The following is a 14857-nucleotide window of genomic DNA, read 5'->3' as shown; positions in this document are numbered from 1 at the left end:
ACTTGTCCTCCAGGTCAGAGCCCTGCACACTTTTACTTCCACATGCAGAAGCCGAGGAAAGATAGTCGCAGCCACACTTACCTCTTATCTGCCAACTTCTGTTCCCTTCCTCCAGGACTTTTCCTTTCCACTTCAAGGCCATTCTCCTTTACCTGACAGCCTCTCTTCTCTAGCTGGGCACTCGGAAACTTAGAGGTTACAACAGTTTGCATCTAATCGCCAACACCATGGCCAAGAACCGTTGCCACGTGTCCTGTTACACAGGCTTGGAGTTAGCACTTTCCCTCCCAGGGGTCATTGGTCTCCCTGCTCAATCGCAGAACCATGGAAGGCTGGGCCTGGGTACAGGGTGGTAGCAGTACCTGTAGGCAGGAACCCGTTCTTCAAATGAAACCTTAGACAGAAGCCCAAGATCTGGAATAAAGTATGACTGCTCTGGGCACCCCCTGCCCCATCCCGCCTCTCCCCACATCCCAGTCCCTTGCCCTAGACCCTTCTGAGGAATCCCCGGGGCTTCCCACAGCACAGCTGGGAACTTTCAGACCTCAGCCAACCTGCTCATTTGAGAGACAGAGAGGGACAGGGGCTTCCCTAGGGTCACACAGTTAATGGGCGGTGGAATCACATCAGACCCCTGTTGTCTAATTCCCAGTCTGTGTTTTTCTCCCACTGTGAAGAATAACTACATTTTATAATTGAAATAATTGTCAGTTCTGTACTATATTAAGATTTGTATCATGAGGCTAGTAGGAATCCTGTCTCTACAGTTCTATGCACTCTCTTCTTTTGAGCTCTCAAAAATGATTTGGGGTTTGTTAGATGATCTTCAGTCAGGGGACCCAGAACTGCAGCCCCAGAGTACAGCCACACCCCCAGGGCTCCAAGGGAGGTGTGTGTGAGGAGCAAAGACCAAAGAAAGCACAGAGGCGTTTTCCTTACCAGTGGAGCTTGGACCCCAAACTCCAGCGTAAGCCAGACCAGAGCGCACAAGCCACTTTTCCTCAGAGTTAGGCCAGCCCATCCCTCCCACCAATGCCAGGGAGGTGAAGCTTCAGTGGCAAGAGAGCACAGGGTCTCTCTCACAGTGCAAGCCCGCTCATGTCAACCTGGCTAGCATGGCACCTGGGTAGGAGGTGGGGCTGGGAGAAGGCAGACCAGGTCCACGTGGGGTGGACAGGCCACCCTCCACGCAGACGCCTTGCACTCATTATCTGGGTCTCATGGAAGGAAGAAACCAAAGAGGAATCACATCCCTCCTGGGTGTGACCTTTCAATGTCCAGGGACACCCCTGCTAGCCACTGTGGCCCAGCTGGGGCCATGGCACCACACAGTCAGACTAGGAGTGTTCCTTATCTCTGTTGGGAACAGAAAGGGATAGAGAGCCCTCCCCAGGTGCTCTCTTCTTCCTAAGGCTTTTCCCTTCCTCCCCCTTCGTGTGCCTGCCACACGGGAGGGGGCAGACCTGAATAAGTACAAGCCTACAGTGAAGGAGGACAGGACTGGGAAAGGTGGGGGCAAGAGACCATATGAGAGCAAAGGAGAAATCTGTGGCCACATGGAAACTTCGCCTCTCGCCCAGTCTGGTGACTTGGTAGCTCTTCTTACTTGAAGCCATCAAGGCCCTAATTTGTACCTGCTTACTGGGGCTGGGCAGACCTCTCAGAGCCGTAGCACCCCGCACCCCCCACCCCCAACCACGCATGGCTTCCCATTCCCCCTGGGGTACCTCCCTCTGCCTTGTACCTCTCAGATCTGGGCCAGTGCATGGGGACCTCCTCCTTCACTTGGAGACTCAGTTTTTGTCCTCTTGATCCTGAGACTCTTGCTCAGCTGTTTCACCCCATTTGCTTGCCTCCTGCATCCTAGATGGCTCACTGAAGAGCTGAGGGGCAGCTTGGGGGTGACCCTGGTTGGTCACAGCCAGCTCCCAGTTCTACTGCAATTCCAAGTGTCCTCACTCCTCATTTTTCCAAATTGGCCTCCCAATCAGGTGTCTCCCTTCAGCATTGAGCCCTCCAGCTGCCAGGTTCAACCTCTGGGGGAGTGCAGAGTGGACATCACCTTGGAGGCCTTGCACTGCCAGCATCTTCAGACCGTCCTGGAGCTGGAGGTGGTAAATGGGGCCTGGAGGTAAGGGGGAGTGGGGAGAGCCATTATTAACATGTTTTTTGCCTATTCACAGTATGTTTATTTATATTATGTGCAATCATCTATAGACATTTCAGAATTTAAAGGTCTCATGTTTATTCCATAAAATTTGGAAATTACAAAAAGGAAAATTAATCTATTACCTGGAGATAATATGATGGGGTATATCCTTCAAGTGTGTACATACTGAAGGAATGTAAATTAGTGCAACTACTTTTGACATTACTTTATTGTTACCTAGTAAGGTTACATATGCACATGCCCTGTGGTCCAGCACTAGACCTTCTGGCTATATTCCCAGAGAAGCTTACACATGTGCAGTGGGAGCCTGTGCTCACATGGGAATGCTTATAGCTGGACTGTTGATAATAGTGAAAAACTGGAAAAACCCAATGTTTGTCAACAGGAGAACAGACACAAAATAGTTGTGGCATATTTAAATGAATGAATACCATTGTATTCTGGGAGGAACACACTGGAGGTTTCAAAGGTTATTAATGATATTCCCTTTCTTCCTTTCCTCCCTCCCTTTCTTTTGGAAAATTTATTGCATATATAAAAATAGAATAGTATAGTGAGCCCCCATGTACCCATCACCTACCTTTAATCACTGTAAATGTTGTTTCATCCACATCCCTCATCCACTTCCCCTACCCCTTCCCAAATTATTTTGAGCATAATATTCATTTTCTTAAGCTGTTTGGTGGTAATATTTTGTTTCTTCAGCTGGATGGGGGTGGTACACAGGTGTTCTTTTTATTATTATTTAAACCGTGTATATATTTACACTGTCTATACATTTTTTGTTTGTTTTTTTGGGGGGGTAAGGAAGATTGGTCCTGAGTCAACATCTGATGCCAGTCTTCCTCCTTTTGCCTGAGGAAGATTGTCCCCACGCTAACGTCTGTGCCAGTCTTCCTCCATTTTTTGTATGTGGGATGCTGCCACGGCATGGCTTGATGAGTGGTGTGTAGTCCACGCCTGGGATCCGAACCCGCCAACCCCAGGCTGCCAAAGCGGAGCATGCAAACCCAACCGCTATGCCACCGAGCCGGCCCCTCCGTGCTTTTACTTTAAACCTGTTTGTGTCTTTGAATCTAAGGTGTCTTTTATAGATAGTATATAGTGGGATCATTTTTTTAACATCCATTTTGCTAATCTCTGCCTTTTGATTGGATTGTTTAATCCATTTATATTTAATGTAATTACAGATAAGGCAGGACTTACATCTTCCATTTTGCTATTTGTCTTCTATATATCTTCTGTCTTTTTGTTTCTGCATTCCTGCATTACTGCCTCCTTCTGTGTTAGGTAGATATTTTCTGGTATACCATTTTAATTCCCATGTTCATTTTACTTTTTTTTTAAGTATTTTTTTAGTTGGTTTCCCTGGGCATTTTAGTTAGTATCTTAATTTTAAAATAATCTAGTTTGGATTAATACCAATTTATTTTCAATAGTAAGCAATTTTGCTCTAATATAACTTTGATCTCTCCCCTTCCTTTTTACTATTATTCATACAAATTACATCTTTATACATTGTAGATCCATCAATACAGTATCATAGTTATTGGCTTATGAAATTGTCATTTTTTTTTTTAAAGATTGGCGCCTGAGCTGACATCTGTTACCAGTCTTTTTTTCTTCTTCCTCTTCTCCCCAAAGCCCCCCGGTACATAGTTCTATATTCTAGTTGTGGGTCCTTCTGGTTATGTTATATGGGATGCCACCTCAGCATAGCTTGATGAGCAGCGCCATGTCCGCACACAGGATCCGAACTGGCGAAACCCTGGGCTGCCAAAGCAGAGTGCACGAACTTAACCACTCAGCCACGGGGCCGGCCCCTGAAGTTGTCTTTTAAATCACATAGAATGAAAAAAGCTACAGAAAAAAGACATTTATACTGTCTTTTATGTTTTACCTATGTATTTACCTTGATGTAGTTGTGTGAGTTAGGCTTCCACCAGAGAAACAGAATGAGTATTTATATTTATTAAAGAAATTTATTGCAAGGAATTGGCTTACATGACTGTAGGGTCTGGCTAAGCAAGCCCAAAATCAACAGGGCAGGCCATCAGGAAGAGCAGGCTGGAATCCTCTGGCACAAGCTGAAGCTGCTGTGCACACAGGGAATTTCCTCTTTTCTGGGTAACCTCAGTTATGATTTTAACACTTTTCAACTGACTGAATCAGGCCCTTCAAAATTATCTAGAATAATTTCCTTTACTTAAACTCAACTACTTATGAATATTAATCACATCTACGAAATACTTTTAGATATCCAGACATGTAAAGAGCTTGAAAGTCATCACTCCTGCCCTCACAACAAGAAAAAAGCTGAACAAACTGAAAAGTGATGACTTTTCTTAGATCTGTCAGAGAACTGAGGTCACGGAATAAACACCCACCCACAAACTGGAGAGAGAGGCGAATACAGAGAATACAGATCAGTTTATCTGTAAAACTCTGGGGGCTGCTAAATTCTCATGCTGAAGATTAGAGAAGAATTCTCTCCTTTGATCAGTGGGACGGGAAAAGTAACCATTCTGAAATATATCCAGAGGAAAAGTAACCACTTTGAAATAAGTCCAGCATGTTCTTCACAAGGCCTACCCAGGGAGGTAAAAGACTTCACCAGAGCCTTGTCCAACTTGAGGGAAGGGAATCCCCACCCTCAGCCCCCTCTAGAACCTCCTATTTCACCTACTAGGGGAGGAAACTGAGAAGCACTTGTAACGGACACCGCCCAGGGGCTCAGGCCCACTGAAAGAGTGAGACCTATCATAGGCTTATAGGAGACTTCCTCTCCCCCACACCTTACCACCACATCTGCAAGGCTCTGTGATAGCAAGGGTTACGGCTGAAAGAAGGCAGGACTTCAGACTCTACCTGAGAGTTTCTAGGAAAACCCAAAGACAACAGGGGCGAGAAACTCAAGGACACTGGAGGAAAGTGAAGCCTCTGACACCTGCAGCTACAGCCAGCAGTTAACACAGCCTAGCTCCTAGATGGATAAACACAAAACTTTACACTAAAGCTCTGTCTACATCAGTTCGGCTTTCTCAATATGTCATGTCCAACATTCAGCAAAAACTTACAAGGTGTGATAAAAGGCAAGGAAAAAAAACCCAGTCTGACGAGACAGAGCAGTCATCCGAACCAGACTCAGATATGTCAGAGGTTTTAGAATTACCAGACCAATTCTATACTCCATCTCTGTAACTTTTTTATTTCAAGAATGCTATATAAATGGAATCATACATTATGTAACCTTTTATTTCACTCAACGTAATTCCCTCGAGATCCGTCCAAGTTGCCTGTGTTGACAGTCCCTTCCTTTTCTGCTTAGTAGTGTTCCACGGTGTGAATATACCAGTTTAAGCAGCAGCCTTTGAAGGACTCTTGGGCTGTTTGCAGGTCTTGGCTGTTATGAATAAAGCTGCTATGAACATTTGTGTACAGGTTTTGTGTGAACGTATGTTTTCATTTCTCTGGGATAAATGTTCAAGAGTAACATTGCTGGGTTGTATAGTAAATACATTTTTAGTTTTGTAAGAAAGTGCCAAAAGATTTTCCGAGTGGCTGGACCATTCTCCGTTCTCACGGCAGTGTGTGAGTGGTCTAGTCTGTCCCCATCCTCGCGAGCGTTTGGTATCATTGCTATTTTTTTTTTTTTTGAGTCATTCTGATAGATGTGTGGTGATGTTACCTCGTGCCCACAGTGATTTTAATTTGCATTTTCCTAGTGGCTAATTATTTTGAGCATCTTTCATGTGCTTATTTTCCATCTGCATATCCCCCTTGTTGAAATTTTTGTCATTTTCTAATTGGATTGTTTTAGTGTTGAGTTTTAAGAATTCTTTACATCTTCTAGATGCAAGTCTTTTGTCAATATGTGGCTTGCAAATATTTCCTCCCAGTCTGTAATTTTCTTTTGAAAGAGAAATGGTCTTTCACAGAGCAAAAGTTTTTAAATTTGATGAGGTTCAGTTTATCAAATTTTTCCTTCATGAATTGTACTTTAGGGTCCTAAAGATTTTCTCCTATTGTTTTCTAAAAGTTTTATAGTTTTATATTTAAGTTTGTGATACATTTTGAGTTAGTTTTTGTATAAGTTGTGAGGTTTAGGTAGAGCTTTATTTTATTTAATTTTTGCCCATGGATATCTGATTCCTCGAGCATCATTTGTTGAAAGATTATCCTTTCCTCATTGAATTGTTTTTGCACTTTTGTCAAAAATCAGTTGGGACAACTGAAATGTTCTTCATCAGGTGAGTAAACAAACTGTGGTACATCCATACAATGGAACACTATTCATTAATTTTAAAAAGAACAAGTTATTGATACACTCAACAACTTGGATGGATCTCAAGGGAATTATGCTGGGTGAAAAAAGCAAATGTGAAAAGAATACATGCTGTATGATTCCATTTATATACTAGTCTTAAAACTAAAGAGATGGAGAACAGATTAGTGGCCTCCAGGAGCTGGGGAGGGAGCAGGAGCGAGAGAAGTGACTATAGCTGTGGGTGTAGAAACGTAGCACGAGGCGTCCTTGCGATGAAACTGGTCTGTGTCTTCACTGTGGTGGCATCACATGTACCTACACACGTGATAAAATTGCGTAGAAGTAAATGCACACAAACAAATGAGTGCATGTAAACCTGGTGAGGCCTAAATACGATTGCTGGATTGTGGCTCTCTTGGTTGTGATATTGTACTGTAGTTATGAGAAATGTTACCATTGGGGAAATTGGTAAAGGGCCTACAGGATCCCTTTATTTTTTTTGTTATAGCTGCATGTGAATCTACAATTATCTCAAAAAGTCAAAAGCAAAATACATATCCATTCCTCAAACAAAAAAACCAAAACAAAACGAGTCATATCTGTGTGAGTCTTATTTTTAGGTTTCCTGTATTGTTCCATTGATCTGTGTGCTTATCCCTCCACCAATAGCATACTATCTTGATTACTGTAGCTATATAGTAAGTCTTAACATCTAGTAGAGTGATTTCCTACTTTATTCTTCTTTTTAAAAATTGTTTCAGTTATTCTATGTCCTTTGTCTTTCCATATAAATTTTGTGATCAGCTTGTATATATCTACAAAAATCCTTGCTGGGAGTTTGGTAAGAATTATGTTAAACCTGTAGATCAACTCGGGGAGAATGACATCTTTCCTATGTTGAGTCTTCCAATCCATGAACACAGTATGTCTCTCCATTTATTAAGTTTTTGATTTCTTTCTTCAGTGTATTGTAGTTTTCAGCACACAAATCCTGTATATATTTTTTTAGATTTATACCTAAGTATTTTGGGTTTTTTGAGCAATTATAAATAGTATTGTGTTTTTAATTTGTTTCCACATGTTTATCATTAGCATATAAGAATGTGATTGATTTTGTATGTTGATTTTGTGCCTTGTAACTTTGCTGACTCATTAGTTCTGGGAGTTTTTAAATATAGATTCCTTGGGATTTTCTACACAGACCATCATGTCATCCACAAATAAGGACGGTTTTATTTCTTCTTTTCTGATCAGTACGCCTTTTATTTCCTTGTGTTTCAGCTACCTTCCTGTGTATGCTGAGGTACAGGAGCCCCACGTCTACCTGAAGAGCAGCCAGCTGGAGGTCAGCAACCTCTACCTGGGCGTGCCCACAAAGGCAACCGTCACACTCGTCAATGGCACGCTCTTGCCCACCCACTTCCACTGGGGCAAGGTGAGTGAGCCCGCACTGTCAGGTACCGTGTCTGCAGCCCTCAGCACCAAGGGCCCATAGGGTGGGGACGTTGCCCCCCAGGGACCCTCAAGACTGGTCGCTCAGCCTCCCCCCAACAGCGTGTCCCTTGCCCCACAATGCCCAGAAAAGCTGGGCTCTTCGAAGAAGCAGCACATGTGGTCTGACTTACCCTTGCCCTGCCTTCCGGGAATTCCAATTCTCTGCCCAAGAAGAAGTTTCTAGGACACACAGCTAGACCTCCCAGCCAGTGTAGCCCATGACTGGTCCGTGCAGCTTTTGGGAGCCCAGCTGAGGCACTGCCCCTGGGGCTGACTGTGGAGCTTGCTCTGCGTGTGTGGGAGATGGGACCACGTCCTTGTGCATCAGTGGCAGCTCTGCTCCCCATCACCCTGAGCACCTTGTTTAGTCCAGACAACCCCCAACAGGTGTGAGGTCTGTCCAGGGTTGGGGAGGAAAGAGGGGACCTATGGTTTATCCCCACCAGTGAGCACCCAGCCCTCCTGGTCTTGCTGTGGTCCCCCAGTCTGCCAGCCTCCAGCAGAGCATACAGCAGGGCTGAGCACTCTGTCTGGACCCTGGGTCCATCCTGGGAGTCTAGCATGTGACAACAGGCCCACCCATATGTCTGCCAGCTGCTGGGGCACCAAGCAAACTTCTGCACAGCAAAAATCTCCCCCAGACGTGGCACACTGGGCCCCACTGAAGAGCGCCAGCTCAAACTGGAGTTGACTACTCACACCCAGGTGAGTACAGTGGTGAGGCGGCCTGGGTGACTGGGAAGGACCCCTGCAACCATCTGCATCTGTGCCGGCAGGGAGGTATGCCCTAGACACCCTCCTGGTCTCTGTAAAGTGGGGAAGACATTTCTTGCATTTGGGTCCGGGGGCCCCATTCCTGTTAGGCCTGCTCTCTAGAGACACAAGGTCAGGAAGCCTGGAGGTGCCCTGGAACCCATTGGCCACGTCTAGCGTTTGGCACTAGCTTTAGACCTCCCCTTGCCGGTCTCTGTGGCCACAGGTGGGCCCAGCTTTCCAATTTCCCCAGAAATCCAGAGCAGAGCTACTGCTCATGGCAGGCCTGTGCTGGGTGCTGCTGAGCTCACTAACTGGCAGCCCAGTTCCTCCCAAGAGCCATAGTTCTTCCTGGTGCGGCCCCTAGGAAGGCCATCAGGGCGGAACATGCTCAGTGCTTGGCTTATTGCTGGCTGTATTTATGGTTCTGGTGGGAAAAGAAACTTCTTCCTTGCAGACACTTGCAAACCCAGGTCCCAATTCCTCACTGGCAAATGTGGGGACAATGGGCTTTCTTAACACAGCTGAGCCTGAGCTCTAGGGTGACCGGCAGAGGGACCAGGCCTGGCATGGAGCAGCCCTCAGTCAGGAAGGGTTTGATTTCCATGGTAGCAGCTTCCTCAGAATAAAGCTGCAACTTCTCCAGAGGTCCGCTTTGAGGAGTCTCACTTCATGTAGGCATGCCCAGATATTCGGAGCGGACTCATAGCCAGGAGCCCTGAGAAAGGGGCCAGGTCTCCTGGGGGCAGAGTATGGGCCTACAGACTGGGTCTGCAGATGGTGGCTCACCAGAGAGACTGGGGAGCCCTTATGCAGAGACGAGCCTGGACAGAAGTCAGGGCCTTTGTGTTGAGCCCCCCCCCCTCCCCCCACAGTAGCCCCTGTGCAGGAGTTTGAAGCCTGTCTTCTGAGGCCCAGCCATGGGACTTACCTGCAGTGATGTGCCCCTGACGGGCTTTCTTACAGGAAGAGCTGACCGATCTGGTCCTCCCTTGTACTGTGTCAGGCATGAAGGAGCCACTGGTTCTGGGCATTTCTGGGAAACCCCAGGGACTACAAGTGGCCATCACCATCTCTGCAGAGGACTCTGACAGCAGGTAAGCCCAGGGCGGGGGCTGGGGGCTGAGGGCTGAGGCGCCCACACAAAGGACCACACTACACTGTGGTGCCAGCGTACTCCCAGCTGATTCCTGAAGCCAGGAAGGGAGCACAGTGTTACTGTGGCCCCTCACTGCCCTGTGGGAACAGATCCCTCTTCCCCATCCCTGCCTTCTGTGTCGTCTTTCCTCACACTGGGAGGCATGGTGTCCAGGGAGGTAGGAGATGGCAGGGGACAGGGCCATAGGGACTTTGGGTTTTCCCACAGGAGGCCCAGACCCCTGGCCAGGGGGAGTTTGAGGCCTCTCTTGGCATCATAGGCTGACAAGAAGGTGCGTGTGTGGGGTGGCAGCTGAATGAGAAAGGAGTCCAAGGATGAAGCCTGGTTTCTAGGCAGCTCTCGCACCCCAACTCAAGGTGGCTCCCTGGCAAGGCCAAGGGTGGCATGTAACCTGGCGCCCATGGGCGTGGGCAGTGTTCCCAGCACAGAGCTGTGGCCAGGCCACCCGGAGGAGCTCCGCCTGGACTTCGGTTCGACAGTGCCACTGAGGACCCGCGTGAATCGCCAACTCATCCTGAGCAATTGCTCCCCGATACAGACCCCTTTCACCCTCAAGTTTGAGTACTTTGGGAGCCCCCAAAACAGCTTGAGCCAAAAACCAAGCCTGTAAGTCTGGTTTCTTTCAGAGGCAGTTCCTGGGGGGGATGTGGCCAGGGGGGATTTGCCCCATTGAGCCTCTGTGTGGCTTAGGTGGCCAGAGGCTGATCGGTGTGAGGAGTGGGAGGATGTGTTTTCACAGGTAGACGTCCACCTTCCAGACCTGAGAGGGCCTGCCGGAGAGGCTAGGATGTGGCCCTTCTCCTCAGCCTGGCCTGCTGAGGTAGAGGGCTTCTGATAGACCAGGCAGTATTTGAGGCAATGGGTGAGGGAGAAGTTACTGGATGTGGTGGAGGTAACTGTGTGGGCAGAGATGTGGCAGCGAGGCATTTTGCAAAGCTGGAACTTGAAATCTGCTACAGGGAAATATTTACACTACAGAAATGGGCAGTTTACCAGCACACCACTGCCAACACCTCCCCACTGAATCCCCTAGGGCAGAGGAGGCCGTGGGGAGTGGGGAGCCACTGACAGTTTCTAAGGCGTTAACTTTCCCACTCCAGAAAAGTTGGTGTGTGCTTAATGCTGGCCAGATGTCAGCAGAACAGACTGGAAACAGGGGTCTTTGCAGAAGGCCAGGCAAGAGTTGGAGAGTCTGGGCTGGGTTTGCATCCAGGGGTCACCAGGGCACAGAGCCTGCAATAGGGGGTCCCTACCCCAGAACCCTCCTGAGTTTCTTGGGAGGCAATCTCTGGGGCTGGCAGATGTCCTACAGCTGGGGTGGTTTGGGTGGTAGGGGTGCAGCAGGAGCACAGACCAGAGCAGGAGGTGCAGAAGAGGCCTGACCGGCTCTCCCCTGGGAGGAGCAGGAGGGCCACCTTTCTCCACTGGGCACCTGGTATGCTAGTTGCCCAGGGAGGTGGCTCAGGTCTGAGGAAAGGCCCTGATGGCTTGATACCATTTCTCTGTCCCGTCTGGTAAAGCCCCGACATGCCTCCTGCCCTGCTGAAGATGGCACGGACTCGAGAGCGCTTGGCCAAGCGAGAGCAGCTGGGTAAGAGCCCCAGGCGAGTGCTGAGCCCAGGCCTGGCCAGAGCGGGGTTTTACGTGGCCTTCTGAGGATGTGAGCCAGCAGCTGTAGGGAGGGGGACCCTGACCGAAGACCCACCTCATTGTCTTTTCTAGCAAAATCCCTGAGATGGCTGTGGCCCTCCACCTGACAGGGTCCCTCTTTTGAATGAAACCATCTCCTTGCTACAGCATAAGCCTTGTGCATAGGGCCTAGATTTGATTTGGGATGGGTGGTGACTTAGAAGGGTGGGCTCCCACTGAGGCCTGGCCCCATGGGAGGTGAGAGAGGCTGGCCTTTAGACTCTGGGCTCCCAGGAGGAGGGCCTGTTTAGCCAGACCAAGGAGAGGCTACAGGGTGGCTTATCTGGTGCAGTGCTTAGCTAACATCTGAGGATTTGGACCTTATTCCTGTCCTGGGTCTTGAACCCCCATTCCTGGTTCTCCCCTAGATTTTATGGAAAGCATGTTGTCTCATGGGAAAGGAGCTGCCTTCTTTCCCCACACTTCCCAGGGCATGCTGGGAGCCCACCAGCAGCTAAGCATCAACATCACAGGCTGTGCAAACATGTGGGGTGAATACTGGGACAGCCTCATCTGCACGGTAGGTGCATGCAAGCGGGTAATGGCCTGGGGGTACGTGGAACCTGACCCCAGCCCTCACCTTCAGACTCTCTCTCCTCCAACACCTGGCCCTCAGCCTCTCAAATCTTACCAAGTTGAAAGATGATGGCCACTGAGCTCGGGATGGGCATTTGCAACCACTGCAGTTCAGGTGGGAGGGGTCCTCGTGAGCAGCAGAACCTTCCACACCTTTTCTCCTGAGGTCCCACGTGGCTGGGACCATGCTGAGGAGCACAGAGGAATCAGATAGGCTGCCTCCCTGGGCTGGGACCCGAGACCTGGAGTGGGGAGTAAGTTTAGAGAGATAGTAACAGGCTCCAGAGCCATTTCCTCGTCTAGTCCTCAGTGCATTCATTCATTCTCCCATTGGTCCATTCATTTACTCACTCATTCAGCATGAATTGAGTACCTACTATGTATGGGTCCCTGTGAGGTCCACTGGAATATGGAGGATACAAGGATGAATAAGATAGATGATGCCAGCAAGGAGCTCCTAGTTTAATATGGAGCGGTGAAAGATGTACAGTATCCTACACTGTTTGGTGATTGCATAGATTTTCATGAACTATTTAGTATATTGGACAGGTTAACTAGAGTAGATATTTTCTTTAAGTTGTTTATGTTATGTCTGACAAAGGGTTGATCACCTTAATATAGAAAGAGTTCTTAACTAACTAACAAACAATAAGGAGGGGCAAATCATCCCAAGTGGGCAAAGGGTTTGAATAGGCACTTCAAGAATGACAAGTACAAACAGCCAATGAACGTATAAAAATATATCCCCACCATCACCGTAACTAAAGAAGGGAGATTAAAAGTCACACTGAAATACTGTTTTTTGTGAGATTGGTGGGGTTTAAAGGTTGTTGGTGAAGGTGCAGGGGAACGAGCGCCCTTGTGCCCATGGGCACGGGTGGGAAATGTGTGCCACCCTTTGGAGGCACTTTGGGGATGTGCTGGGTACACACAAAGTTTCCCCAAGGAGAGAAGGGCATGGGCGAGCAAATCACTTCGTCCCAGGTTTCCTTTTCTTCTCAGACTGTTTATAGTAGAGGAAAAAGAAAAAGGAAACAACCTCTAAGCATCCGTGTCCACCAGTAGAAGACTGGATGAAATACTGGGCTATGGCCATACAGTGGAGTTCTGTGCAGCCTGTTGAGTGATGCTGGAAACGTTCACTAGTAAAATTATCATATGTTGTTAGAAGATTACAAAACAAAAGCCTGCCCATATGTTCCTCATTTATTTCTGTGTTTATGTTCACAAAAGGAGTCTGTCTAGACGGCTGCATGCTAAAATGTTGACAGTCATGCTGGTGGGGGTGGGGTAGGATTATGGGAGATTATCACACCCTGTATCTTAAATAAAAGAAATAAACATGGGGAAATAGCAATTATTATTTTTTATTAGCAAAGAAAAATAATAAAGTTATTTCCATTTAAAAGATACAGAAATTTGATCAAAGGGGCCATAAGAGGCCAAAGATGGTCAGGCTGGGAGATCAGGCAGGTCACAGGGCTGGGAGGGAGACTGGGGACGGAAGGGAAGGGAGGGAAGCTGGGGCTGGGAGGCGAGGCAGCCCCAGGCCTTTGGGGCGTCTGGGGTGAGCATCTGACAGTGGGGAGTGAGTCTGGGCCCAGCTGGGACCAAGCTGTGGAGACCCTGGGCTGGTAGGAGGAGGGAAGTTCTTGCACAAAGGGAATGGGGAGCCAGGGAATGCAGTGGCAGCTGGTGACAAGAGTGACAAGGGATTGGTGTGTTTGCAGGTGGGAGATCTGCCACCAACAGTCATCCCAGTGCACATGGCAGTGGTAGGCTGCCCCATCAGCTCCCTGAGAACCACCTACTACACCACTGACCAGTTCCAGAAGGAGCCTGTCATCAGGTGCCTCACCCCTGGCCTCATCCTCTGCCCTCTTGAAACCCTCTGGCCTCCAGCCTGGGCTGCGCACACCACCGTGTTGCTCTCCAGCTGGCCCAGGGCCACCCAGCAGTAAAGTCCGAGGACAGGACTGTAAAGTCCCATGCCTCAGGGGCCATGGCCATTATCTATACATCTCAGAGGGCTTCTGGGAGACAGAAGTAGTGAGTAGTCGGTGTGGCCCAAGGTCAGTGCCACACCTGGGGCTCCTCACACCAACTGAGCCGGTATGGTACAGCCAGTTGGTGCAGTTGTAGATGGGGTGGGAGGAGGGGTGTGGGAGTTCCCGGGGCAGTAAGCAGCCCTGGGTCACGGTTCACCAGGCACTGCATGGAGAAGGCCTCCAGAACTGGGTCTTGGTGACACCGGGAGGAGGACAGACCCCTGTGGGGCCTCCTCCCTGCCTGAGTCCCCATCCCTAGCCCTCCTCTCTGAAGTCACCCTGTCTCAGTCTGTGTGCTGGTGGTGGTCTCCTGCTTCCAGGTTCGGCACCCAGGTCTCTGGAGGAGACACGATCACCCGGGTCCTTCGCCTGAATAACTCCAGCCCTTGTGGTGAGACTCACGAGATAAATTGGGGCTCTCGCTACAGGCTGTGCTATGTGGTGGGCCAGACTGGGAGGAAAGATGGGGCTGGGGGAGGCTGATATCCCATGACCAGGACCCAGGAGTGCAGGTGGCCTGTGGTTACTGAGGGAGGACCCCAAGGGCCAAGGTGAGGAATGACCAAGCTAGTCGAGAGTGGTCAGAGAGAGCCACTTCTGTCCTTGAGGACAGGACTTGCCCTTGCCCAGCCTGGGGTCTCCCAGTATCCTTGGGGCCACAGGTACCCTACTCTCATGGGATTTACTTTGCAAAGGGACAG

The 14857-nt window shown here is 48.8% G+C and overlaps 1 protein-coding gene across 4 annotated transcripts in view; it reads left to right on the top strand.

The window, feature by feature from the left end:
* DLEC1 (DLEC1 cilia and flagella associated protein) overlaps positions 1–14857 on the top strand; it is a 67078-nt gene that overhangs the window by 44272 nt on the left and 7949 nt on the right. For all 4 annotated transcript variants that reach the window (XR_011527511.1, XR_011527512.1, XR_011527510.1 and 1 more), the window contains exons 19-27: positions 1992–2131; positions 7719–7872; positions 8526–8636; positions 9651–9781; positions 10258–10449; positions 11364–11434; positions 11901–12052; positions 13839–13957; positions 14477–14547. Coding sequence is in view for 1 of the 4 variants with exons in the window: in XM_070577260.1 (XP_070433361.1) it covers positions 1992–2131; positions 7719–7872; positions 8526–8636; positions 9651–9781; positions 10258–10449; positions 11364–11434; positions 11901–12052; positions 13839–13957; positions 14477–14547 (1141 nt within the window). In the remaining 3 variants the exon portion in view is untranslated. The remainder of the gene's footprint in view (positions 1–1991; positions 2132–7718; positions 7873–8525; positions 8637–9650; positions 9782–10257; positions 10450–11363; positions 11435–11900; positions 12053–13838; positions 13958–14476; positions 14548–14857) is intronic.

The sequence above is a fragment of the Equus przewalskii genome, chromosome 15, assembly GCF_037783145.1.
Source record: "Equus przewalskii isolate Varuska chromosome 15, EquPr2, whole genome shotgun sequence".
NCBI lineage: Eukaryota > Metazoa > Chordata > Mammalia > Perissodactyla > Equidae > Equus > Equus przewalskii.
This window is presented reverse-complemented; position numbering and strand designations above follow the sequence as displayed.